This window comes from Ailuropoda melanoleuca, chromosome 17 (genome assembly GCF_002007445.2).
Source record: "Ailuropoda melanoleuca isolate Jingjing chromosome 17, ASM200744v2, whole genome shotgun sequence".
Lineage (NCBI taxonomy): Eukaryota > Metazoa > Chordata > Mammalia > Carnivora > Ursidae > Ailuropoda > Ailuropoda melanoleuca.
In genome coordinates, this window is record NC_048234.1 from 11326772 (window position 1) to 11354466 (window position 27695).

General features: G+C 52.0%; 1 protein-coding gene across 9 annotated transcripts in view; it reads right to left on the reverse strand.

Moving 5' to 3' along the window:
• The window catches only part of EPN2 (epsin 2), a 79008-nt gene that overhangs the window by 34716 nt on the left and 16597 nt on the right, over nucleotides 1–27695 (reverse strand). For 3 of the 9 annotated variants that reach the window (XM_034647429.1, XM_034647423.1, XM_034647428.1), the window contains exons 2-3: nucleotides 7963–8730; nucleotides 5981–6151 (exon numbers count right to left, since the gene is read on the reverse strand). The exons of 1 other annotated variant lie outside the window; for it this stretch is intronic. In XM_034647429.1, coding sequence (XP_034503320.1) covers nucleotides 5981–6151; nucleotides 7963–8557 — 766 coding nt within the window. In that variant the 5' untranslated portion in view covers nucleotides 8558–8730. Of the gene's footprint in view, nucleotides 1–5980; nucleotides 6152–7962; nucleotides 8731–14313; nucleotides 14404–19498; nucleotides 19604–27695 lie in introns of all 9 variants that reach the window. 5 more of the 9 variants (XM_034647431.1, XM_034647430.1, XM_034647426.1 and 2 more) reach the window with 4 other exon arrangements.

Here is a 27695-nt window from a genome sequence, read left to right on the forward strand (position 1 = left end):
ACTGCACGAGGCGTAGTTTATTCACCTATTTTGTAGAACGCTTTAAACACCACTTTTTTGTTGGAAAGTGGGAGTATTAGAGTTGTGGGAAACCTAAGTTCAAATTCCAGCCTTACCACTGTGACAGAGTGGACTTGGGTAAGTTCATCTCCAGGTCCTTATCAACAACGTGCCCCACCTGTGTCCTCGGGCAAGTGGGGGCAGCAGATGGACCAGTCACAGGGGAAAGCGGAGGGGTGATGGGTCCGCCTCTGGCTGCCTCTAGCAACTGACCTGAGCAGCAGCCTCACCAGGCACATTCAGACCCCACTAAGGACCCAGCCCTCAGGGCAAGAAAAACCATGCTTAGGGTCTGACCCTCAGACAGGCTGTCAGGAACACGGTCACCTCCTCCGACTACTGCCATTACTGTCTGTGATTGTATCTGCACTTGAAGAGACTAACTCCAGGCTAAGCTAACGCTGTCCGCCCCTGGGTGGGGCCTGCCTGCCTAAGGTGCAGGGGTCCCATGACTTACAGAACACGTTTACCCCAGCAAAGGGGAAGTCAAATGGATCCCATCTCCCACCAGATTCCTAGTCTATCCCACTGGAAAAACTACCTCCCACCAGGTGAAAGGCCCCTGAGGGCTGGCAACATTCTTCACCAGGGAGGTGTCCCTGGGCTTTCCTGAAACTGGGCAATTACCTGGCTGTCAGCCAGCACCGCCCTTGCAGCCCTGGGTGTGTCCCCCCACCCGTTCCTGGGCAGTGTCACTCAGCCCCGCACCTTGGAGCTTTGCTCCCCTCCCCCTCCCACACTCTCAGGAGGCCTCAGCTGACCGAGGCTCCTTCCAAGTCCGCCCCCCAGGAGGGACACACTGGAATAATATATTGTTATCATATATTCCCACATCCTCAAGTTTTCAGAAACAGCCTACCTACGTAGGCTTCCCTTTCTCGGCTGCCTAATCCACATTAAAACATCCTCTTGTGCGTGTACAGGTGTTTACACGCTCCAGCTCCACTCCCATAGTCTGGCTGCCAGGGCTGGGGCCCCAGTGACTCTGGTTTCCCCCTGAGGTTCCCTGCTGTGGACAACCAGCTTCCCTGGAGAGTTCCGGGAAGGCCTGGGCCTCCAGGCTCTTCCCAAATACACATTGAAACGGTGCACACGGCAGCTTTCGGACTCTCCTAATGGGCTTAGGAAGGGCTGAGCACTGTGGAGGGAGGGAGGAAGCCGTGCCATCCCCCCACCCTGAGACACCATGAGCTCCCCTGGACTCGGGCCAGGCCATCAGAGTGGGGCTCAGGATTGGCTGGGCGGCCCTGCTGTGGGGACGCAGACAGGAGCCGGGGCTCCCTGCGAAGGCCGGCAGAGGCTGCTCTCAGGCCCGCCCTCCCCTCGCACAGGGAGCACCTGGCCTCCCTGCACCTCTTCTGATCCTAGACTCTTGCCCAGCCGCTCAAGGGCAACTGTTCTGTTTGGTGCTGCTGGCTGAGAAATTCAAAGCCAGATCTGGATCCATGTCCGGTACTCAGGTATGAGTCTGGCCTTCTCTTACTTTCTCACCTTTATTTTCCTTTTGCCCCAACTCCTTGTATCTATTTAATCCTCTGGTACTGCGTGTGTTTTGGAGACCAACTCTAATCCTTTCTAGACCGAAGCAGGACAAATACATGAAATGCTCGTAATCTCTAGTAATCACTCGGTGAATCATTGTCCACAGCGTGTGAGGGGGTGCAGCCCTGCGTGAGGGGTGCCCAGCCCAAAAGAAGGGCTGGCCTGAGGGAGGTCCGCACACGCTCCCAGGAGCAGAATCGAGCCACACCACAGGTGACTGCTCTGCACCAGCCACAGGGACAAAGGGGTCACCAAGACAGCAGATCCATCAGGACAGCCCAAGACCTGGCCGCAGATGGCAGCGGCCACTGGAGACCAAGCACGTGACTGCCCACTTTGGTTCTGGGACTTCAGGTGGGTTCCGATTCATGTGAGGGAACCAGAGGGCAAAGAGCATGTCTATTCTCTGGCTTCCTTGTTCCTTTCTCTTTTCCTTTTCTAAGAACGGGAACGTTGGCAGTTAGCCTCCCACCCAGCAATCCAAGGCGCCGAACATGCAGCAAAGCAAGCGTGGCCCTGGTTCTGGGGGCTGACAGACTGGGCGCTCCTTCCTTCCCTCGCCAGCCTCCATCCACAGAGGCCAACCCAGGAGAGAGATGAGGGGAGTGGGCGGTCCAGCCCTGACTCTGGAGCGTGTAGGACAGAGGACAGTGGCAATCTTATATTTAGGTCTCCACCTGGACTCAAGGACTAACCCCTTCCCTCCCCTCCCCCCACCGTGCTGCCTTTGATGTGGCTCCTACCGTCCCAAGAACTTCCGCAATTTCTCCATAGCCTGCTGAATGTCCTGAACAGCCCCACCGAAAGTAGGAGGGGGGGAACAGAGCCGGGGGTGGGCGGTGGGGTGGGTAACAGGCAGGTGGCTCACACCTGGCTCCACCCAAGCCACCTGCCCTGTCTGTGGTCTCTGGCAAACTCCAACCTCTCAGCCCGAAAGGCCTTCCCTGGGCCCCACAGCTTCCCCTGCACACAGCAGTTCTGAGCACCAACTACCTGCCAGAATCATGGGGGCAGCCAAGTGAGGCAAGCCCAGGGCCCAGCCTTGGGCTGGGAGGGCAGCCCGGGCACCAGGGATTATAAGAATGAGCAGGAAACGTGAATACCAGGTGAGGCCAAAGAGGTGACAGCTTCTCCAGCCCAGAATTCTCCCCCAGGACCTAGACTTCTCAGACCTTCTCCACACCTCCACCTGTGTGTCCAGTGTCACACTCTGACTTGTGCAGAACATCACCCCACCTCCACTCACAGCCACCCATCTCCCAGTGGCTCAGCTGGCAGTCCTCAACTCTTCTCTCCCCACTGTCCAGTCCTCCAGCAAGCCCGTTGGCTCTCCTTTAAGATCTCCCCAGACCTCCAGAGCCCCGCCATCACCCACCTGGATAAGGGGGGTGGTTTCCCCGTCCAGTACACAGCCAGAGGAGAAAGCACAGTGACAGAAAGTAGTTAGAAACCTTTAGAGCAATCTGACGTTGCTACAACATCCAAATACTGACACAAAAGTATCAGTCTGAGCCCATCAGTAATTGAAAGAGCCGCTCCCCGCCAGAGGCAGTTTGAGAAACCGCCCTCCACCTTTCCCAGGGCCTGCCCTTTGCCATACCCCTGCCCTGACCTCACCCTCACTCAGCTCTAGCCACCCTGGCCGCCTTCCTCATCTGCAAACACCCCTGAACACACTCCACCTCAGGGCCTTTGTACTGCTGCTCCCACTCTCTGCCTAGAATGCTCTTCCAAACCTCCACACAGCATATTCCTCACCCCCCCTTCGACCTTTGCTCCAACATCACTTTCTCAACGAGGCTTACCCAGACACCCTCCTTCACACTGCAGACCACCCTCCCTACTCCTCACGCTCAACTGGGTCATTTGGTTTTTGTCTGCGGTCTTCCAGAGCACTCGTCCTATATCATGCTATATCATGTCTTAGGCTTTCTGTCTTTCAACCCATGAGCAGGGCAGATGGCTCTGTGCTTTGCACTTAGGCACAAAACAGGAACTCAATACACACTTGTTGAGTGAACAGGGGAACTCGGGAGCCACAGTGCAGCCCAGGCGGGCTTCACAGAGAGCGCCTGGGAGCTGCCCTCCAGGCAGACCTGAGCACACCTTAGCTGACAGAGGCCAGGCAAGGACCATCAAGGGCATTGTCGCTGTGTCAAAGGCTGTGAACTAGATCCTGGGAGATCCCTGGAATCTAGAGGAGCTCTCCAAGACCCAGGGGCAGCGTATCATCTGTCAGGGTGAAGGTGGATACGAATAGGAGAGGCTAACAGCAAAGAAACCAATCAGAAAGCAGACGCTGAATTGAGGTCATGGAACCAGACAGGAAGGGACAGAATTTGAGATGCTTCTAAGGTCAGATCTACAGGTGTGTGGGGGAGGTAAAAGGGAGGGAGGAGGCACAGGGAGGATCAGATGGATATGGTACATGAAAGGAAGGTCCCCTCAAACATCATGATTACTGTGGGTCAGAACAGCAGCCAAGGCGTGAGGAACCTCCCCAAAGCGCCTGCTCTCCCATGAAGGGGCTTTCTCGGCAGCCTGTCTCCCTCCCCCACGCCGAGTCTGCACCCGTGCCCACCAGGCCTCCCCTGCAGGGCCTGGGGTCCTAAGGGTGCCCCTCAGATATGTCTCCCCTGCAACACAGCCTGCATTTCACGAGACCACTTCCGGAACGGCTGGTGTCCGTCTGACTCCTCCACTGCCACAAAGGAAATCTGCCGATGTGCATACATTCGGCACTTACCTTACAATGAACACTTGGTTAGGTGCTAAGGAAGAACAGAAAGCCATCAGGGGCCAGGGTCCTGCCCCCCCAACAGCCTCCAGGGCGGTCGGGGTGTGAGATACGGAGAGGGATGTCCGCCCTCAACAGTTGAAGTATAAAATGTTGACACCGCGTAACACTCTACCCAGAACTCTTCTGGGACATGAGAAATTGTCAAAAAAGACCTACTCATTTTGATCCTTCATTTCTACCAGAGCCGAATGAGAAGAGACATCTACGAGAGCTGTGTACCTGGATCCACCTGCCTGACCTGTGTGCAGGGGAGGCATCCAGGTGGAAAAGAACCGGACGGGAGCAAGACCGGCCTGGTGGCACAGGGTGTGGTCCCGGCCACAGCAGGGAGGGGGGAGGCCACAGGCAGCAGCTGAGGCAGGTGGGCCTGAGGTTAATATGCAAATGTCCCAGGAAAGCCAACTTGCCACCAGTGGGCCCAAGACTCAAAACAGACCTTCCCAGTTACTGAATGAATCCCGGAGTCCTGGGGAACACTGGGAACCTGCTGAGAACAGCCCCCAGAGATCTGGTGGAAGAATGGTGTGTAGCACAAGGGCCTCTGGATGATCTTTCATAACACACTTGTGACCGTTTGCACTCTGCAGTGCAAAGCTGGTCCTCCTTACAAAATCCCATATAAAACTGTGAGGGGAAGACAGGAGCACAAAGGAACATATCCCAGAGCTAAATACAGTGATCACACACATACCTAAGTCAAACAAGTTGTAATATTAATGAGGCACGGATGAATGGGAACTGTTTCCAGGGCTGAATAAAGGCTGGCCACCTTAGCAGGGAAGTCACACAAAGGCTCTTCGTTGGTGCCCCTTCTCGTAAGAGCAGAAGAGAACCGGACAGCTTTCTCCTCTATAGTGGGGCCCCACGTGGGGGCTGGGTTAGACTGAGAACATTTTCTTGTAGGCAACAGCAAAAAATCTGTTTTCAGTTTAACCTGCAACAGTTGTAGACTCTTGACCAGGATACATTATTAATCAGTCAAAAGAGAAGCCCCACTTTTAGTTACCCATTGAATTAGGTTATCTTCAAACACTGTGACCTAGAATTGACAGTACAGCTAACTCTCTGTTTACCACGGTAATGGGGATTTCTGGAAGGACGGCAGTTAATTGAGAAGGAACAATCCCATTTTGTCCTCATCAAGGCACATATCACTGCATCAAGGACAATGGCTTCCAACAACTGTCCACCGAGGCCCTCGGCTTTGCCCGGCACTGTGAGATTTAAACCACACCTTTCTGGCTCAACAAGCCAAGTGGTGTCCGGCCCCCACCACACCTGGGTCTGGCTGACACCAGAGCGCCCTCCAATTTTTCAGGGCGTGGGGACACAGGAAAAGCATGGGTTATCACCCCATGCCTTGCCCAAATGGCAGCAGAACTTCTAGCAAGTGACACAGGATGGTTAGAGGGGAGCACCTAGCGAGAAAGGAAGACAGGGGCCCTGGGTCCACGGGAGGCTGGACCAAGAGGCCTGGGAGGAGACAGGGAGAGAGTTGGCTGTACTGGACCCAACAAGCACACCCCCAGCAAGCTGCCCAGCATTTCTAGGAAGGAGAAAAGCAAACCGCCGTCCCACCTCGGGCTGCGCGGTCACAAGTGAGGCAGGGCTGGGACCAGTCGCCATTTGGGCGGGAGGCCAGCCCCAGGTGCGGCAGGAAGGGGTGGCGCTGGCTCAGCGGCTGCAGCTCCTCGCTCTGACCCAGCGGGGCCCCTGCGCGGTGCTGGGGACACAGCGAGGCCTCGGGTGCTGTTGGGCAGGGACACACACACACATACACACAGAGAGAGACACGCCATTAGAGGGAGTGGGAGCGGCAGAGGGCGGGCCGAGGCAGAAGCCCGACGCGCTCAGAGGCGGCCAACAGCCTGCTGACCACATTCTGACCCTGCACATGCAGCTCAAGCGCAAGGTCCAAGGGAACCAGAAACTCTGAGAGCTGGGACCGTGGCAGCAGCCGCCAGCCCGGCAGAAGGCCAGCTGCACCCGCAACTGGGGCCCGATCCAGACCCCCAGGCTCCGGCACCCGGACCGTCCCGCAAGCTATCGATGAATGGGACGCTGTTTCAGCTCTTGCTTTGTACCCTCTGGCTTCTTGAGAAAAACGACCGCAGAAGGTCTGCGGAGCACAGAGCAACTGCCCGTGGCTGGACAGTAGATGCAGCCACCTTCCCAAAGAGGCAGCCTGAGACCCACTCAACCCACAGCAGGCCTTTCCGGGGCAGGGAGAGGCTGTACGAGAGAAACAGACAACTTCACTCCTTACGGGGCAATCTTCATTTTTTTAGTGCAACCTGGCCCAGGCAGAGATGGAGGTCACATTCCGTTTCGGGCGGTTTCATGAAGGTCACAACCTTCGCTTCAGCAGAGCAGTTCAAACTGGGAGGGAAACAACAATAACTAGCACCCGGACGAGAAAAATGCTAACCTCTCCAAGACTGATAAGAATTTGGAATTCCTAGAGGCAGGAAGTCTGACTTTGGTACGCAAACCTCCCAGTTGACACATTTCTCGAAATGCTGCTGGTGACTGTACGGCGTCAAACTAAAGCCTGTGTGCAGGAAACGTTAGACAGTGACCTGGTAACAGCCACTGACTAAAAAGGACCAACGGGAGTTTGTCAGGTGACAAACAACCTCCGTAAAAAAGGAAAAAAATGTGCTGTTATGCTGACACGGTGTTACTGATTCCAAAAAAGAAAGGGGGTGTGGGGGCCTGCACTTTTGTTTTTTCAGCCGGAAGATACAATGTGTGCATCCCCCCCCCACCCCCCACAGGCCACCTGTGTCGACACCACACTGGACAGCAGAGGGGCGCCTGCTCCCGGGACCACTTTAAGTGAATGCCCAGGACGCCCACATGGCTCACAGAGACCAGCTTCCGTCAGGCCCTGAACTCCACTTCTCTTCCCTGAAATCTCGTCCAAATGTAGGGCAAGGACCCCGCCAAATCCCGCATGCAAAAATGACAAAACAGAGCGGCCCCACCCAGCGCAGACCCAGCCATGCAAGCCAATCACCAAGCACTCTCATCTGCATGTTGAAAGCGGAGGCCTCGCTCACACTGACACCTGCAGAGGTTTCTGCCTTCTCCCTCTTTCACTGAGAGGGAGACCTCCCATCACCCTCCCGTGATGCTGAAGGACAGCGAACCTGCAGCCCAGTCATGGGAACAACATCCAATAGGAGATTAAAGAAACAAGGCTATCAAGAAGGAACGTTCATTTCCTCCTGCATACAAAATGCGGTCAACTCCCCACTGTTCATGCGGCAGGCCAATCGCTCGGCTCCAGCCCTGCCCCGGGTACTGAATCGGACCACGGGGCAGCAGAGGGTCTTGAGGCCCCTGAGCCAAAGCAGCCAAGGGACCAAACGCCCCCCTGTAACTGTAAGTGGGCGTAGACCACCGACACTGTTGTCCAGGCTGCCAAAAGCGGAGAAATGGAGGACAGATGCGAGCTCTGGCTCAGCCCAAGGGCACCCCCCAACCCGTCACCCAGCGCTGCCGGGTCTGTACCCAGCAGTGTCTGGCAAGGGGTGGGGAGTGCTTCCACTACTCACAGCCATGGTAGGAGGCCGGCGACCCCCCCGCCTTGCCGTACTCCTGCTCCGAGTAGCTGGTGGAGAGGTTGGGTTGGCTGGAGCCGCGGCCGAAGGTGATCTGGTTGCTGCCCATGCCTGTGGCGACCTGGGCCATGCGCTCTTTGGTTTTGAGAGCCTGGGCCCTCTCAGCCTTCAGCCGCTCCTCATCCTTGAGGAGGGCCACCAGCTGCTTGGACTTCTCGCGCACGTTGATGCCCTGGTCCTTGCCATCGCGGTCAATGTACTGGAAGTCCTTCAGGGTCTGGATGGCGAAGATGTTCTCCCGGCACTGCTGGGCCACCCGCTCGGAGCCCGTCTTGATGAGGTAGTCCAGCAGTGTCAGCGCCTTGTACACGTGCCGCCAGTTCTTGCCGTGGTCGTTGAGGCGCTTCCACACCATGCTCATGATCTCCGAGAAGGCCACCACGTTGTAGGTCAGGTCGGCGATCTCGGTCATCAGGGAGCTGGACGGGCCCCACGGGTCGTTGGACGTGGCTTCCCGCACTTTTATTTCAGCTTCCGAGTAATTGTTCACAATGTTTTTCATTTGCCGTCTGATAGATGACGTCGCCATTTTTACGGTCTTTGTGACAAATATAAAGAAAGCCCTTCAGAGAGAGAGACGTTCCTGTGCTGGGCAAGTCCTCGCCCTGTGAAGGTTCAGTCTCCGTAACAGGCGTGGAGCCAGATCCCTGACAGTCATTTCCTCGGCTGGAGCCTCAGGTCCAAGAAGCCAGAAGCCATGACCTAGAGAAAGAAAGAAACACACTCCCTGTAGCATGAGCTCCTCCGAGACAGCAGGAGGCCCCGGCCCAGCCCTTTCTGTAAAAGGCAGGTACAAGGTCTGGCGGGGCCAGGGGGGCGGGGATGAGCGCACGCGCTCCAGCCTGCCTAGGAGGAAAGAGACCCACCTTCTCTTCAAAATTACAACACAATCAATATTACAAGTTAATAGTGAATAAAATCTAAACTCGAGGTCAAGCCTCTGGCAGACAAGAAGTAAACACTGTAACTCTTGTTCTCATTTTCAAAACAGTTGCACTAGCACCGCTCTTCTGTCGGTTGTATTTTCATGCGTGGCAAAAGCCGGCGACAGAAGAATCCTAACACTGGGGGCAGTTGGTCCTGACAAATTTTTAATTGTCTGCAGGAGCAAGAAAGCCTCTCATTTCAGGTGTATCTTATCCAAAAAATGCCTATCTATGCCCCCCCTTAACTAATCTCTACACCAAACGTGGGGCTCGAACTCACAACCCTGAGATCAAGAGTCACATATTCTTCCGACTGAGCCAGCTGGGTGCCCCGAAATGCCTTCTCTATGCCTTTAAAATCGTTCAGCGCGTGGCTTGGGTCCACTGTGCTTCTACCTGCCCAGGACATTTTCTGTGAACACTTTTCTCCTGACTTTGGATCTCTACAGGTTTCCAACTACTCTTGCAGAGCACAGCCAAGGCCCTGCACTGGGCTTTCAAAGTCTCCAGCACCCGGCTGGGGAAAAAACTGAGGCCAGGGTTACACATTAAGGGGTCCTCCCAGCCCTCCACCACAAACCCAAATCCCCTCTCTTCAGAGAAGAAACATTTACTGAGCTGGAGTGAGGTCCACACCTCTGACGATCGGTTTTGGTCCATGAGTTTGGTCTTGTTCACCAATGACATGGTGAACCCAGCACCCAGCATTGCACCTGACATGGATATAAATGCTGTTGAATAAATTTATGAAACAGAATAAAAACACTGTCCCTGTCCTCAGGAAGGCCACAGTATGGCAGGGGATAGAGGCGAGCGAAGGGGATCTGAGGATGCAAAGCCATGACAACCAACTCCGCTGGCTGTCGGAGGCTGCAAAGGCAGGCACAGGAAGGAGTTTCTGCCAGAAATAACTCCCAGTATGTCTTCAAAGCTGAGCAGACCTGAGGGGTGGGAGGAAGTGGTAACGCAGATCATTCCTCATCTATAGAAATGGGAAACTGAGGTCCAGAAGACTCAGGGATTGCCCAAGACAGAGCAGCACAGCTAGACCCTGGACACAAAGCAAGTGCCCTCCCCTTGCCCATCCCCCATTCCCTGCTGCTGGGTTGATTCTGGGCTCTTCGTTTTGTTTTTTTTTTTAATAATAATTTTGTATTATGTTATGTTAGTCACCATACAGTACATCCCTAGTTTTTGATGCAGTGTTCCATGATTCATTATTTGCGTGTAACACCCAGTGCACCGTGCAATACGTGCCCTCCTTACTACCCATCACCGGCCTATCCCAGTCCCCTACCCCCTTCCCCTCTGAGGCCCTCAGTTTGTTTCCCAGAGTCCATAGTCTCTCATGGATTCTGGGCTCTTCTGGCTATGGAGGAGCCCAGGCAGCCTTGGGCCAGGCTCTACCTCACTTAACGCTCGTGAAAACCCTCCAGGTTAAGGTAGAGATGAGGAACCTGAGGACCTCAAGTCATGAGGTCAAGCTAAGGTCACGACTCCTCCAAAGCAGCCCTGTGCAGCCGGGGGGGGGGGGGGGGGGTGCCGGTGCTGCTGCCACCTCCTCCCTCCTCTTGCAGTGGCCCTCACTCTCCACCAAGCTGCTGTGCTGCTTCTGCCAGAGAAACAATGGATGTCCCCCTCCTTCCTCATCTAAAGCCTCAGACCCGCAACAGGAATATCAAAAAAATAAGTAAACAAAAGTGGTCAGGAAGGGGGGGAGGGGAAGAGCCGCAGGAAACACAACGATCACTTATCACATATGACTGTACAAATAAGCGACAGCTCATAAAATTTCATCCTGGTGACAATCAATACATCTTCTATGGCTGACAAGGCCTTCTCTCCAGCCTCAAATATGCCAAGAATTCTGTCTCCATCCGAAGCCACAGAACAGGGCTTCAGCAAAAGGCAGGCATGTTCCGCCTCTCCGCGGATCTGGCCAGCTCTCAGAAATCCTCTAAAGCCTGTCAAAGGACCAGGGATAAAAATTTTCACGGTGACCTGAACATTTGATTTAGTTCGGTTTTTCATTCACAGCGACATTCGCGGCTGGCAGCAGAAAGAGAACACTTTTGATTTTTAATGAGCACCGCCCGGCCTGAAGTGCAAATACTCATCCGATCCGGAGTCACATTCAGGTGGACTTAATGCCCGGGGGCCCTACAACGTGCCAGGGGCCGCCGGGCACTTCCACTTAGCACTCCAGCTGGTGCCCAGCAGTTACGACCGGCCCACCCTCCGAGGAGCAGGAGGGGCTGGGATCCACCGCTGAGAGGTCCCCAGCCACCCTCCTCCGGGTCAGGAAGCAGCTCTAACGAAAAGCATGACAGAAAATGGTCCTCCTGGTGAAAAGGCCTCCAACAGTTGGAAATAGAATGAAAAAAACGAAAACGATTTCCTGAGGGAGAAACGATGCCCCAGGCTCTGTTGCCTTTCTTCTAGTCCAGCCACCTTGGACCCAGTGTTCTCCTTGGCAGAGGTCAGGGAGAGGCCATGAGGCCCAGCCAGGGCATCCACCAAGCCTCCTGGGCCTTTTGGCAAAGAAAAGGCACCAATTCCTCTGATCAAGGCCCGGAGTGCCCTCTGCCCTGCCAGACAGAGGCTGGGAAAGGAACTCCAAACAACTGAGAAACCGGGGCACAGACCAAGGCAGGGGTTTTCTCTAACAGGCTCAACTTGCAAAGACATCAGTTAGCAGTCTCTTTGAAATATTTAGCCTTTAAGAAGGAGGAAAGAGGTAATAAAACGTTTCTTACAGTCAGAAAAATATATAAAGCCTATGGAATTTGAATGGCTGCCTGCCATTTTCTTAAAGCTATAGACGAGAGCGGCTTTCAGGATGGGCACATGGGAGAATGGAGAGATCTGGGGAGAAGAAATTCCCGATAGGAGAAAGGACACCAAAGGGGCCTCCATGAAACCATTTTCAAGGCCAACTGGGTGATGCACCTCACCGGGGACTCTGGAGACAGACATTTCCAATTCCAGCTGTGAGAGAAGCCGGCGACACGAGAGTGGGCGGCAGGACCACAGGCCCGGCTGTGCGTGCACGAGGCTCTCCCAGGCAGCTGCGTCGCACTTGTCCACGTGGACCTCAGACCTCGCTCTTCCCATTTTAAAACTTCTCCCCCTCAACCTCAGGATTGGGCTGTCAACACCTAAACCTCTCCTCTCCCAGCAAACATCTGGCACTCGCTCCCAAAAGCCAGGCCTGAACACACTCCATTCTCAAGTATACACCCTGTGCTATTTCCAGAACCTAAGTTTTGTTTTGGTCTTGCTTTTCTGAACGGTGTGCATGCTCCGCCTTCTGAACTCGCCCTCTCAATCTGCCAGTTTTCTTCCCTTGCCAGCTTGCTGAGCCTGAACGAACCAGCACAGGACCATGTGTTACCACCTGGGCTCTTCACTCAAGCCTGGGAAGCTGTGATCAGCTCCCAAACATCCAACCATTTACGAAGGAGCTTCTGCTCAGACAAGGGGAAGGTAGGAGGAAGGAGGGTAGTGGGGGCTGCCAAAATGAGGGGAGAAAATACACTTTGTTAAAGGTTTAAGACCAAGATGGCAAAAAAAAAAAGAAGGGCTGGGGCTCATTTTCATGACATACTGACAACTAAGGACAAAAGCCATCGGAGCATCAGTAACTAGAAATGCCTTCAGAAACGGAGTTCTAGGGACACCTCAGTGGCTCAGTCGGTTAAGCGTCCAACTCTGGATTTCAGCTCAGGTCATGATTTCAGGGTCGTGCCATCAAGCCCCACACGGGCTGTGTGCTGGACGTGGAGCCTGCTTGAGATTCTCTCTCCCTCTCCACACCCCCCCACCTGTGCTCTAATAAGAAATTAAAAAGATTAAAACATTAGCAACTGAATTCTATCATCAGAAATTACTCAGAACTATTTCGTTACAAGTGATAAAGTTTGTACAATTCCGTTACAACTTTAAATATTTTCTGAAAGGAGCCTGGTTGGGATTTCTATTCAAAGCGAACACACTCTTCTGCACAGGAGCTGCAGGGAATGCATTTATTTCCCTGGATGGAAGGGCCAGGGGCCCCCACCTCCCCCCCACCCAGCCTCAGCCCTGAATGGCCTGTTTCAAAACTGTAGTAATCATTCATTTTATTAAGAATCGAGGCTTCTGATACACGTGATAACCACTAGGAACCTCACTGAGTTGATAAAATCCAAGAGACTGAAAAGAAACTGAACATTTCAGTGGGCCTGGAGAAGTCTCGCCATGGGCAAAGCGCATTTCTGCCAGGCCTTCCAAAAGGCCCTTGGGAGCTCCAGAGACTCCGCATCAAAGGCCACCAGGAAGGAAACCACTCATTTTTCTACAGTCAGGCCCAGTACTAGAAAAGGTTCTTTAATCTTCTCTCTCTGCCTTTGCAACATCCATATCCCCTTGTCTCAGAAAGATCCTTGGTCTTCCATGGGGGAGGTGGCCAGGCACAGGCCCAATCAGAGTACCACAGCACCCCCCCCCCAGGTGGCTAGATCAGGACTGGGCGAGCTGCCAGAAGCCACCACAGGCCCAGGGTCTCCCTAAGTCTACAAGCGACACCGAAGAAAGCAACGAGCCAGGGAAGGAGAAAGAAGGAGCGAGACAGCACATGGCTGGAACCTCTGGGTCCACTTGCACCGGAAGCCATTTCTGCACATCTCAGCAGCCAGAGCCAATGTTGTCGTCTGTGACCTACAGCAATGTGTGCTGTGCCAGGAGCCTGAGAGCAGCCCAACACCAGAGTATGGGCAGGGCGCCACCCTGAGCCTCCGAGCAGGCCTCAGGCGGAAGCGGAATGATACCAACCAGACTCTCCTCGCTCACACCTGGCCTGTCGCCTCAGGATGACCGAGGAGCTGTGTCCTTCCCAGGGAGGGGAGGCTCGTCACTCCTCAGAATACAGACATCCCAGCCAACGTCCGCCCATCACTGTTTTTCAGAGCAGCTTAGGATGGTGACCGTAAATCCGGAGCTGCACCATCACCTCTGCAGGGGGCAAGCCGGGGAAGAAAACCTTCTGGCACGTTTGAAAACACAACCAGAATTCAAAAGACACTGGAGACTGGAAATAAGCTGAATGAAAGAGCCAAGAGAACAAAACTAGACAAACAAACAAAAACTTCCAAGGCCAGAGTGGTGCCCCTGGAGGCAAGAAGAATTCCATCAAAATGTGCTCCAGTAGTTTGTGGAACTGGGTGGGGAAATTCCTTCCGAATCTAGAGTTCCCAATCATGACAGAACGAGGAGGCCCTCTCCTCCTCTCCGGCATTCAGGGCAGCCCAGGTGGGTCCCTGCTCAAAGCCCGCAGGTCTCTAGGCCCCTGCGCTTCTGTGACACGAGGCAGGATACTCACCCTGTCCACTGCCGTCTCCGCCACAGCCCCGAGGAGGTTTTGGCAGTGCCTTTTCAGGGATCCAGGACCCTCGTCAGGGGTCAAGACCAGCTATGAGGCAAGAGCAACAATTACCTCTCCCGACTCCCCAAAACCAGTCACGGGTCAACCAATATTGACTGTGACAGTCCAGTCAAAATCAATAAATATCACTGAGTGAACCGATCAGGAAATCATCACCCCAGATGACAGCTCACACTATCTGTGCCTGGCAGCCTCCCGTGACTTCATATGTACTCCATTTTCCTCTGGGCAGATGACAGGGAGAGCTGCAGGAAGGGGGTCCTGCCCCCTCTCCTGCGGCGTCGCGCCAGTGTGGCCCACTGCCTGCTACCTACCAGAAGCTCCTGGGGAGACTGCTCAAACTCCCAACACATGGCCCCCGGGGGGCAGCGCTGAGGGGACGCAACACTCTGACCAAGCTCCTGTGGTGACATCCGGGTATCCTGAAGCCAGTGCCATGGTGTCACCGCATGACACACATAAACACTAAGTTCGTGAAACACTTTGCAAGCCTTGATTAGCTGGCTTTCGTTCTCTGTGTGCAATCCGTGAGTGAGGAAACATCTCCATCTTCCTACTGGGGAAAAGGGTACCACGACCATCACAAGGAGGCCTAGTCAGGGGGTGGCTGAGACCACAGCTCACATGACCAAACCGAGCTGGCTTCCCAGAAGACAACGGTCCAGTTAGGACAATATGGACAGTGCCACATTCTTCTCCACAGTAATCATTTCAGACTAAAAGAGAAAGCACTATTATGACTTTGCTTCAGCCAAGCTAGCAGTAACTCAGAGCCTAACAGCTACTGCTCATGCAGAGGGGAGAAACGAAAAGGAAAAAACAAAACAAAAACAAAAACAAAAACACCACCCTTCACATTCACCAGAAAAACGGTGACACTCTGCCAAAAAAAAAAAAAAAAAAAAAAAAAGAATGCTCTCTTCACTAACTGAATGCAGAAATCAAATTTTATATCACCATCCAAAAAATGGGACCATTGAATTCATATATATACTTACAAGGATTCGGAGGGAAAACAAACATTTTAGACTTGACTTCCAGACGATAAAGCAGGTCAAGTTAAACTGCCCATGCACCTCTCCTCGCTCCCTTCTTGGGGAGGAAAACCCCGAGGGGGTGTCCGTTAACCTACCACCAGGTGGAGGTTATAGACTCCCGCCCCCACGCTGGGCAGTTCCAGGAGGCCCACGAGGCAGGAGGGCCTCCCACAAAGAGCAAAGAGCCTGCTGGGCGGCCTCTGCCAGGATCCGACAGTCACTAGAACAAGTGAGACACCCTCCTGCGACTTTATGTGTTCTGAATTGTTCCAAAAGGAGGAGTAGTGAGAACACGAGGAATTTCACCTTTCTTTACACCAATGTCCCCCAAGCATGGAGTCTCAGAGAAGAGCAGCCTGTGGGTGCAGATTACATAGACGCTGAAATGTTTAAAGATCATGTGAACCAGGGGGGCGCCTGGGTGGCTCAATTGGTTGAGCGTCCAACTCTTGGCTCAGGTTATCATCTTGGGGTCATGGGATCAAGCCCCGTGTTGGGCTCCATGCTCAGCGCAGAGTCTGCTTGTCCCCCTCCCCCCACCCACACCTGGCTGTGCACTAGCGTATACGCTAACACTTTTCCTCTCTCTCTCAGAAAAGCAAAGCCTTTTAATAAATATAAATATACATATATATATATACACACATATAGGTATGCATCATGTGAACCAGAGTCAGGAGACCTGTTCTGGTCATTCTGGCTGCACGTTGGCCATCTGACACAGCCACTTAGTTTCACTCCCTGATTTAGGGACAGGGTGTGTCGAGCTGTGCCTCTCTTGCAAGGTCCAGGATCAGACACCTTGACGGTTGGACCAAGGTGATGCGTAAACATCACACACAGGGAAAAATAATTCTTTAGAGCTCCCCACCTCTCTTGTATTCTTCAAAGTAGTTTTGCAAATGACCAATCATAGACAGTGTTCTTAAAAAATCATGCCAAAAAGCGAACAATGTGGTGTTGTAGACACACAGAATCAGGAGACAGGAAACAAGGGATGTAGGTCCAGAGCTGTGACCACTCTGAGGCACCAAGCAAGCCAGTGACCAGGCTCTTCGCTTCTAAAATGATGGGGCAGACTAGATGCTCTCCCTAAACCCTTCAATTCCCAAGACCCTCCTTCTGACAAATGGCTCAATCCCCTGCCATGGTGTCATGGGGAGCCCAAGCTTCTGGCCAGCCCCAGTCATAGGTCACTGACTGCCGGGCTAGAATTCTGGCCACAAGCCTCGTGGCAGATGTCTCTCTTGGTCTATGAGGGGCTCACTGGCGGGCAAAAACAGCAGGGCTTCCCGTGGGCCTTTTGAAGTGTGAAGCATAGCCCTCAGAACCCTTCCCTCCTCCCAGGAAGGCAGCTTTTATGTGACCCCTGGGCTAGAGCGTCTATATTTCTAACACGCCGTGCCTCTGCTACTAGAAATATCCACTAATAACAGACAGAAATGCCACCCAGGGACTGCGAACCGCAGAACGGGGACTTCTGACGGCTATCCACACCCATCCAACACCATGGGGCAGGCCCAGCTATGGATCACACTTTGATCAGTACAATTTTCCAGCTTGAGACATTTGAAAAAAATGCAGAGCTGCATGGGAAAATTTAGAATTCCCATGATTTTGGGCTTAATTTAGCCCTGGCTGGTCACTGTGATGGCACTAAGTCCTGGGCTGCCGCCATCTCCTGAGGAGCCAGCGAGAGAGCAGAGGCAAAGCGAGGGTGGGCTAGAGGTCCCCTCGGCCAGGACTCCACAGACTTGGTTTCAGGCAAAGCAGTGACCTAACACTTTTCTCAAAAGGAGCTCAAGATGCTTGCCAAGAGGAGCCTTGCGGGAAACGGAACAGGTATTTCCACGCTTGTCAGTACAAAAGCAAAGCCAGGAGGAAAATGACTGGTTTGCTCACCTCTACCCTTCTACCGGCTGCTCTGGGAGGTCTACCGGACTCCCCTCACCACGGCTAGGAAGGAAGGAGGCAGATTTCTGTGGGCAACTGAGGGGGGGTGACTTCCACAGATGTCAGGTAGCGATGGCAGACGTGGACGGACCGTCAAGGCTGGGCCCGGGGCCCCACCCCCACCAGCCAGGGGGTCAGGCCAGAGCCTCAGAGACCAGAGGACAGGCTCACCTCAGCAAAAGGAGAAAAAGGAGAAGCCAAATTATCCTAAACTTGGGCCCAGCTACTCTGGGGAAGGATGAAACTCAAAGGTTAACTCTTTCTGTGCCACCGCGTGCTGTACCCTCTTCTCCAATCACTGTCCTTATTATGGGGACAATCTGCTCCCTGTCACTTCAGAGAAACCTCTGTGCCACAAACCAGCCCCTGCCACACACTCTACCCACCTGCTGCCTCTTCTGCCTGCGTTCTTCCCGTGACCGTCACTGGATGGGCTCTCTCACTCAGAGCCCACTTTACACATCGCCTCCCCAGAACCACCAGTCGCCCTGTCACATCACCAGCTTCGATTCTCAGTAGGGCCCCGCTCTCTACCGGGCATTTTCTTGTTTGTGCACCTGCTTATCTCTTGTGCCCCCCCGGCCTCTGTGAGAGCAGGGTCCTGCCTATCTTCACCTCGCTCTCCTCTGTGCCTAGAACACAGCCTGGCACGCAGCGAGCACTGGGTAAACACAGAGGCAACCAATAAGAAAACTTTAAAAATTATCCCTGGTCGTGTCTATTCAGAGACCACCAGAGTTAACAACACCCCGGGGTCCATTCTCCCAGGTCCTGTTTCCCTTTCTGCTCACTATCACAGGAGTTCAAAACAGCTGCCCTCCTCCACTTACTGACTGCCCACCAATGAACCGCCTGGGGACAGGGACTGCCATGCCTGGAGCTTCATGGACGCTCACCCCACGAGAGCGGAGAGTCACCCAAGCCCGGACCCCACAGGGACTTCTTATTCCGACCATATGGATCTGCACCCTTCCTCTTCCGGCTGGGAGACTTGAGGCCAGTTGAGGAGCTCTCCTTAGCCTCTTAGCCCCTACTTCTACGCCTGTCAGCGGCAGTGAGCGACTGCCTAGGGAGACACTGGCAAATAATCGGTGTCCAAGTATCTCCTTCCTCTCCCTGGCAGCACTGACGGGAGGACGTCTATAAGGATGTTACTTGGCATGTCCCTAACGACAACTCAAAAAGGACTTCCAAAGCAGGAGAGGAAAGCCCACAGAAGCCTCTTGGTGAAAAGTGTGCTGGGTGGCTACGGTCTACCAGGGTAGGCAGGTCCATAATTACCTCTTTCCTGACCACACAGACAACCTGTTAAACACAGTTACCGTTCAAGCTCATCCCTTTTGTGGCTGGCATTTCCAAGAAAGGTCTCCGACTAGTAACTGTCATACAATAGCCTCAGAATAGCAACAGAAAAGAGGCTCTTTAAGAGAAGCCAGCAAATACTGAGGCCTGACCATATGCCGCACATGTTCTAAGACCAGACACGTGTCCTCATGAAATCTCCCTAACGGCCCTAGAGGGAGTGATTATCATCACCCTCATTTTACAAAGGAGGAAGCTGAGGCACAGAGAGGCTCGGGAACTGGCCCAAGCTACAGTGCCAGCAGGGTTAGCATCAGGATTTGATCCCAGACCTCTGGCATCTGGGCCCATTCTGGGATTCCTTCTGGCTTCAGACAATCCAGCGCCCCAAGTCATGACAGCAATGAATTTGTCCCCGCTGAAGCTGCAAGTCTAGCAGGGCACCTCTTCCTATATGTTGAAGAGGCCAGAAGATGGTGGAGAAGGAATTCTTTTCCTAACCCCCGTTCAGCTGGAGGTCCTCCTGCCAGCCAGCTCACCAGGCCAGCGAGCAGGGGCAAAGGTGCTGGAGCTGGAAGGGCCTCAGGACTCACCTACATGCGGACACCGAGGCCAGAGGCCCAGAGCAGTTTAACGCTATACCAGGGTCAGTCCCTGGCCTTCCCAGCTCCTACCAGTATGACCAACCAAGGAAAGGGGTTTTAATGCTCTTCAAAAAAGGCTTCTCCTTGAAATGTGTAAGGTTCCACAGGCTGGCAATACAATGAAATCAGTCCAGGAAATACCACAGAAACTCCAAAACTATTTTTTAAAATGTGCTTTAGGGGTACCTGGGTGGCTCAGTCGGTTGCGTTTGACTCTTTGATCTCAGGGCTGGTCTTTATCTCGGGGTTGTCAGTTCAAGCCCTGAGCTGGGCTCCACACCGTGCAGCCTACTTAAAAGATAATAAATAATAATAAATAAATAAAATACAATTCAAATTTTAAAATGTGTTCTTTAGAACTCACATCCTTAAGAAATGATGTCTCCGTGGCTATAACCATGTCTCCTACTAAATGAGTCACATCAACTTGAAACCTAAGAAGTCGGCATTATTCCTTTGAAATTGCTGTCATTATCTGAAATACCACTCAGAAAAGACTGGGTCTCAATGCTTAAAGGTAAACTTCCTTTTTTGGTACAGAATAAAAATATTATTTCCCTCCTTCCTCCTCTGCTGGAGACATTCCCAGTGTTCTATTTACTCTGCAATACTGACTGGATATATTAGGAGGAAATGTTCCTTCTAACTCTTAAATGTCAGAGTTTGCCCCAGAAAAGGCATGAGCCAGCCCTAATGTCTTCTTGCTGTTCCTCTTGTTTGCTTAAATTTTTATTATGTACTATTGGATGCACATGAAAGAATCAAGTGCCAAGCACATGTGAGGCACAAACCAAAGGAGCCCCTGAGACACCGCCCCGTTCTCCTCAAGGCCTAGGGCATGACTGCAAAGCCCACCCACAGGGGTCCCTCCCTCCCTACGTCCTCCGCCTCAGGCACACAGCTCCGGTTCTGGGCTCTTCAGTCCCTTGCTTTTCAAAAAAGAAGATCGTTTTACCACAACTGCTCAAAAAGCAAATAATATACAGTCTTCCACAACTTGCTTTTGTCATTCAGTACTGCGTTTCGGACACTCATCCACATTGCTCCGCACGGCGAGCTGCGGTCCACCCATTCCATGTTCCTATTTAACAATTTACCCACTCACTTTCCCGTCAATGGACATCTGAACTACTTCCACATTTCTGCCATCATGAGTACGTCTGAAGTCTGGTCTGTGTGTCTCCGGGCACACATGTGCAGAGTTGTTCCAGAGTATGTTCCTGAGAGTAGAACGGCTCCGCTCACTTACAGGGTGCACAAAAGTTCTCTGCAGATCTTAAAAATATGTTTGCTGCCCAAATTTATAATATCATTTTATCGTTACAGAGCAGACATAGTAACGGTTGAGCAGATACCAGGTTCAACAAGTACTCTTCACACATTCAGTGTGTAAAGAATGATGCCCACAGGCCAGGGGAGGGTGGCGGGTTGTTAGGGAAGCACAAGACACGGTTTCTGGTCTGGGCTGGGGGTAGAGCAAAGGCAGACTGCAAACTGGGTGCTCCAACAACGTCAGGACCGGCTGTGGGATCTGTCAGGTGTATCTGAGGCAATGCTGCTGAAGAATGAGAGGCACAAGCAAGGGTATGGAGGGAGAAGGCTGTTCAGGCAGAGCAGAGAGACAGCGGTGTGTGTGGGAGTGCGGAGTCCGTGGGGGGCGGGCGGGATGGCAGAGGCCGCAAGGCCTCATTCAGCACACTACGAAATCTGGATTTGCCAACTGTGGTTATTCACTTTCAGGATTTGGCCATATCCCCCTAATAATAATAATAATAATAATAATAATAATAATAATAATAATAATGTTTAACACAGAGCACTTACTGTGTGCAAGGCATGGTCTTAGGAACTCTTTCATTTAACTTCCACTATACGTGCGTGGCGCTATTGTCCATTTACCATTTTTCTTTAAATCCATTTACTTTTGGGAGGCCTGGGTGGCTCAGTCGGTTAAGCATCTGCCTTTGGCTCAGGTAGTGACCCCAGGATCCTGGGATCGAGTACCACACTGGGCTCCCTGCTCAGAGGGGGCTGAGCCTGCTTCTCCCTCTGCTTGTGCTCTTTCCTTGACAAATAAATAAAAATCTTTTAAAAATTAAAAAATAAATAAAAAATAAACCTTAAAAATTCATTTACTTTTAAACTCAAATACCCACTTTAATAACATATAATGAAATCAAGGATCACTGCTATGGCATTTTGGAAGGGCGAGCACCTTTTTGCTCGTTTCGTTTTTGAGAGACAATTCATAGAGCTTAAGATTCACCATATTCAAGTGTTCAGTTCACACTTACAACTGGGTATATTCACAGAGCTGAACTACCATCACCGCTAATTCGAGAACATGGTTAACACCCCCAGAAGGAACCCTGTACCTGTTAGCAGTCACTAGCCATGGCCCCTCCCCCTGGCTTCTAAGACATTCTGTCTCTAGGGCTTTGCCCATTCCAGACATTTCATATGCATGGAAACCATCCAACCTCTGTCCTTCTGTGTCTTGTTCTTTCACCTTACATATTTTAAAGGTTTATCCGTGTTGCATTACATATCAGAACTTCATTCCTTTTTATGGCTGAATAATTTCCCACTGTATGGATATACGTTTTATTCATCTACTTTGTTGGAGGACGTCTAGGTTGTTTTCCCCCCTTTCTGGCTATTATGAATAGTGTTGCTATGAATATCTGTGTCCAGGTGTTTGCACGGACGTATGTGTTCAGCTCTCCTGGGCATACACTGGGGAGTGGACTTGCTGGTTCACATGGTAACTCAACGTTGAACTTTCTCCACTGCCACAGTAGTAAGGCATTTCTAAGGTAACTATTAAAATGAGTAACGTTCAACTGCGTACCACTTAAAATTATTTTAGGAAATACTGCTGGAGCAAAGCTACGGAAGCTGGCTTTTGTTTTGTTTGGGAGCAGAGGAATGACGCTGTCAGAGGAGTATTTCTGGAATCCTAACCAAGCAGCACAGGGTGAGAGGGCCAGGGTGGGGACGAGGGAGGGTGATAGAGACAGAAGACCACTTAGAACCCCCAAGGGAGGCGATGAGGGGAACTGGGGCCTGAATGTGGGTGCTGCAGGGAACAACAGGGCAGGAGACCTCAGACAGAAACATAGCACAGGAGGATCAAGCCCTGACGGCCACATGTCAGTGTGGACTGCGACAGGTGGGGGTGGGAGTAGCCAGGAAGACAGAGGCACCCTTAATAGAATACAAAGGTGGGAAGGGCATACAGGTTTCAGGAGAAGAAAAGAGGCAGAAACGGTAGTTTTATTTCAAACAACCAAATGTAGCTGGAGGTGCTGGCAAACAGGCATGAAGCATGAAGAAGGCCGAGTGGCAGCCGGCACGGAGGGCCCGGGAGAGGGCACTGGGGTCTGCATGTTCCTCTGGAAGGGGCACGTGAGAGGGCCTGGGGGGAACAGGGGAGACCAGGGAATGGGATGTAACTCAGAAGGAGGCTACCAGTCATTGGACAAAGTCCAGCAAGTGCGGGGGGCAGGGGGGGAGGAGACACAGGAGAGTCCCCCAGCGCAGGGGAGAGGAGAGCTTCAGGGAATGATGCTCATCAACAGGGACAGAGAAGAGTCCAGAGGATGTGGCAAGAAGCATGCTTTCGGGTGCCGCAAGCAGCGGTGGGCGACTGGGAGAACCAGGCCTTCTCCTAATGACAGCAACGAGTGGCTCAGACACCCTGGCAAGGGAGGCCACACGGAACTTCCCACACCTGCCGCATCATGGCCCATACCTCTGGGGCACCTGCTACCTCCTCCCCAGTCCCAGGGCCAAACTGAGTCCATCGCCCCCAATTCCCCTTTCCACCAGGGAACCTCTGCTGGAGGGTCCGCCACCTGCTGCCCGCCTGGGCTTCCGGCTCTCCCTCCACTTCTCCCTCCTTCCTCCCACGACCTCTGGGCTGCAGCTCTCAGGGGACACAGGCCCCGACTGTCTCCACACTGCTGCCCGCCTCACAGGGCCTGGCACAGCGCCTGGCACACATCTGCCACAGGAATGAATGGCTCCACAGGGCACCGAGTCCAGCCCCACCTGCTCACATGCATCCCCCCATCTTGTGCTCCTCTCCGTACCCCCCCCACGCCCGCCAAACCTCCAGATGCTCTGACAGAATATAAAACACGACCTGTCGATGTTGTAGATGTTGTAGTTTGGAAATAACGGCTCAGCAGAGTGGAAAGATGGCTGCTCTCCCCACCACTGCTTGGTCCCCTCACTGACTCCCGGTTTTCTCTGGAAAATGGGACTAGCAGCCCGCGAGATACCACAAGACATAGGCTATGAGAACCAAGGTGAAAGCTTTTGCTTCTACTGGTTTCTATGCTTGCCCACATGCTCAGCAGGCCCACCCGCCCCCAACCCAGAGGAAGAGTAAAACAGGACCAAGTTGGGGGGGGGGATTTTTTTAGTCAATTTCACACTAAATTGAACAAGCAAAAACAAACAGCAGTCTGCAAACCATGTCACGTTTTCAATTCTTCAAAGATTAAAGTATGCTGCCAAATGTCAAAACACAAAAGCCAAAAAGAAATTAAAGTTATTTTCCTTTTGGTTTTATCTCCATTAACCAAACACTTTTGTTCAAACAATGTTTACATTGCCATTGTCCTGATTTGTTTAGAAAAAAAATAAAAGGGGGCACTTCCAGCACGGAGGGCCAAGGGCGCACACCAATCTGCCCCGTGTCTGCTGGGCCCAGAACACACTCCAGTTGAGAAATGTGCTGCGCCACAGGCTGAGGAAGAACTGTTTACTTGCCGTGGAATAGTCATCAGCCACGTCAATACCACCAACGTCCTCCTCCTTTGGCCACCCTGGGGATAAGCAGGCCGTGAGAACCGGGCAGTCCTTCAGCACATTTATGCCTCGCAAGGAAAATCGTGAACCAGAGGCCTGGGGACGGCCAGGGAACGGCCACTCGGTGACCACAGGCTCAGCTGCAGCTCTAACTTACTCTGTGCCTACTGTGTGCCAGAATTCTGCAGGGGAGCCCTTTTACAGGTGAGAAGAGAGCGTGAACTGGGGTGAGGTCTGCGTCCCCTCCACCGAGCCACAACACCTGTGAACACTGGGGACGAACCCAGGCCTAAAGCTGGGCCGACTGGCAGTTACTCCGGGCAGGCTGCCTCTCTCCTCTCCCACACCAGCATCACACGCTGACTCCTAGGCTGCTCCTGGGAGGGTCGGAGGTCTTCTCACTGACCAGCTCTCAAGGCTGACCCAAAGTTCCAGGTAATTTCTACCCTGGAGCTCCCACCTGACCTGTCCCCACGGACTCGCTCTCCTGGGTCCCACGAATACCCATGGCTCCTTTCTGTAGGACTGAGTGTGACTTGCCAAGTATTTCCAGGTCAAGCCCTTCTGCATTTTCCCACCCCCTCTAAAGTCAGTCATGGCATCGGCCAATAAAATGTGCTACAAGTGACGTGTGGCGTTTTTCTGTCAAACGCTTTAAAAGCCAGTGTGTGATTCTCCAAACTCCCTTCCCAAATGGGGGTGATGGCGGAGGCCTGGTACACGAGAGCAGAGGAAAACGTGGCCACGCAGACCTGTGCACCAACGTTCAGGGCAGCATTGCTTATGGCAGCCAAAAAGTGGAAACAGCTCTGTCCGTCAACAGATGATGGGTAAATAAAATGCGGTGTCGCCATAAAATGGAATATTACTCAGCCTTAAAAGGAATGAAGTACAGATACGTGCTACAACACAAAGAACTCTGAAAATACGCTGAATGAAAGGAGCCAGCCACAAAAGGTCACAGAGTGTAGAATTCCATTTATATGAAATGTCCAGAACGGGCAAACCCACAGAGACAGGAGACTGACAGCTGCCAGAGGCTGACGGAAGATGGGAGAGGGGATGACCGCTCAACGGGTAGGAGGTGTCTTGGGGAGTGAAGAAATGTAAAATACGATTTTGCTGATGGTTGCACAACTCTGAATAGACAAAAAACGACTGAACTGTTATTTCCAATGAGTGAACTTTATTGCATGGCATGTAAGTTATGTATCAATAAAGCCGTTAACACCACGACCACCACCACAAACAGGGTGCCTCCATCGGCCTGGGCCCCTGAATGACGATGACGACCACACACCGGACACACAGCGTGAGGAGACGTAAGCCTTTGCTCTGTCAGGCCAGACATGTGAGGGGCTGGTTGTTTCCACGGCATCAAGTGGCTCGGCCCCATACAGACTTGAACTGCTTCCCCACTACTGTATGTTCATGTTGAAAACGTGTCTGTGGTCGATTTACTTAAAATCCTGGAAGGAAGCCAAGGTTGTAGTTCTGTCCCAACAGAGACCAGACTCTGTCCCAAGGCCACAGTCTGAATCTTTAAACACAGGAGATGGGGTTGGGAGGGAGATACGTAGAGAATCTGGCTAGATCGAAATAATTCCTAGCCTGAGAAATCTTTACAACTCACAACACAACAAACTAATCTTCCAAAACCTAAAGAGCTCACAGAAACTGAGAGATAAACAACCCATAATCCCCCCTCAAAATGGGAAAAGAACCGTCCACACAAAAATATAAGTCGTCCTTAAACACATGACATGATCGGCTCACACTTCAGAAAAATGCAAATTACGGGCGCCTGGGTGGCACAGCGGTTAAGCGTCTGCCTTCGGCTCAGGGCGTGATCCCGGCGTTATGGGTTCGAGCCCCACATCAGGCTCCTCTGCTATGAGCCTGCTTCTTCCTCTCCCACTCCCCCTGCTTGTGTTCCCTCTTTCACTAGCTGTCTCTATCTCTGTCAAATAAATAAATAAAATCTTTAAAAAAAAAAAAAAGAAAGAAAAATGCAAATTAAAGCTACATTGAGCAGAAGCAGTTGGGTTCTTTTATATCAAAATAGCAAAACACCAAAAAGGAAGTGGAGAGAACCCCACTCTACTATCCAAGCCACACGCAAGCCTTCCTGACACCCTGTAACCCTGTGCCTTGCACCAAGTGGAAAATAAACTCCAAGCAGCCAGTAAAACAAAACAAAACAAAACAAAAAAACAAACAAAAATAAAAATAAACTATATGGAGATACTTTTGACACCTGTCAGGTTGGCAAAAATCCAAACATCTGACTATACCTTCTCTTGGCAAGGCTGTGGGGAAACGGGCACTCGTACTTGCTGATGAAGTACAAAATGGGACGACCCCTGCAGAGGGCAAGTTGGCAAAAATCTATCAAGGCCACAAACGTGTTTACCCTCTGCCCCAGCCTGTGCCCCCGGGGACGCGACCCTCAGGCCCACCTGCACGTGTGGGAAACGATGTACGGTAAGGTTCCTGGACGCAGTCACATGATGCCGCAAACAACCTGAATGCCTCTGCATAGGGGACGGGACTGAAAACAAAATAAAACAAGAGAAACGCCTTTTGTTCTTCCAAAAAAAATAAATAAATAAATAAGAAAAAAAAATACTATGTAGCTGAAAGAGAATGATGACGATTCTCCAAGTACTGACAGAGGGAAATCTCTAGGCTACAGCGGTGGGTCAAAAAGCAAGGTGTAAAAGGGTATGTGTAGTGTGCTCTTTTCTCGAACAAAAAGGGAGAGATAAGGATGTCAGGATGTAAGTTTGTGTTTGTTTTATTTGTGTAAAGAAACACTAGAAGGATATCCAAACTACTAAAAGGGGTTATGTATTAAGGAGAAGGGAAGTGGGGAACAAGGCAGATGAGAACAGAGGTGAAGGGAAAAATCTCCCATACTTATTATCTTTTTTATTTTTATTTTTTTTAAGATTTTATTTATTTATTTATTTATTTATTTATTTATTTATTTATTTATTTATGTATTTATTTGACAGAGATAGAGACAGCCAGTGAGAGAGGGAACACAAGCAGGGGGAGTGGGAGAGGAAGAAGCAGGCTCATAGCAGAAGAGCCTGATGTGGGGCTCGATCCCATAACGCTGGGATCATGCCCTGAGCCGAAGGCAGACGCTTAACTGCTGTGCCACCCAGGCGCCCCTTAGTATCTTTTTTAGACCTATGTCAATGTGTTGTTGCCTATTCCAAAGAACATTAAAAAAAAAAAAATGGCAAGCCCTACCCTCATTAAAAAAAAATATCAAAGCCCTTGGCCAACAGGTCCCAGATGCCAGTGCTGCTCACCTCAGCTGGGCCCTCTGTGCTTCCTCCTGTCCATCTGCTAGAGCCCCCGCCACAGCTGGAAAGCTGAAGGGCAGGCACCAGCAGCTAGCCCAGCAGCAGTCTCTGCCAGGCTCTGCAGCTTTCACACCTGGAAGGCCGCAAATGGCCCGTGGTGGCCTGTCCTAGCTGTCCATACCCGTTCTGACCTGCGCTCTCCCCTGCACTGCCTAGAGATCCATGCACCCTCCCATCCCTATTCCCCT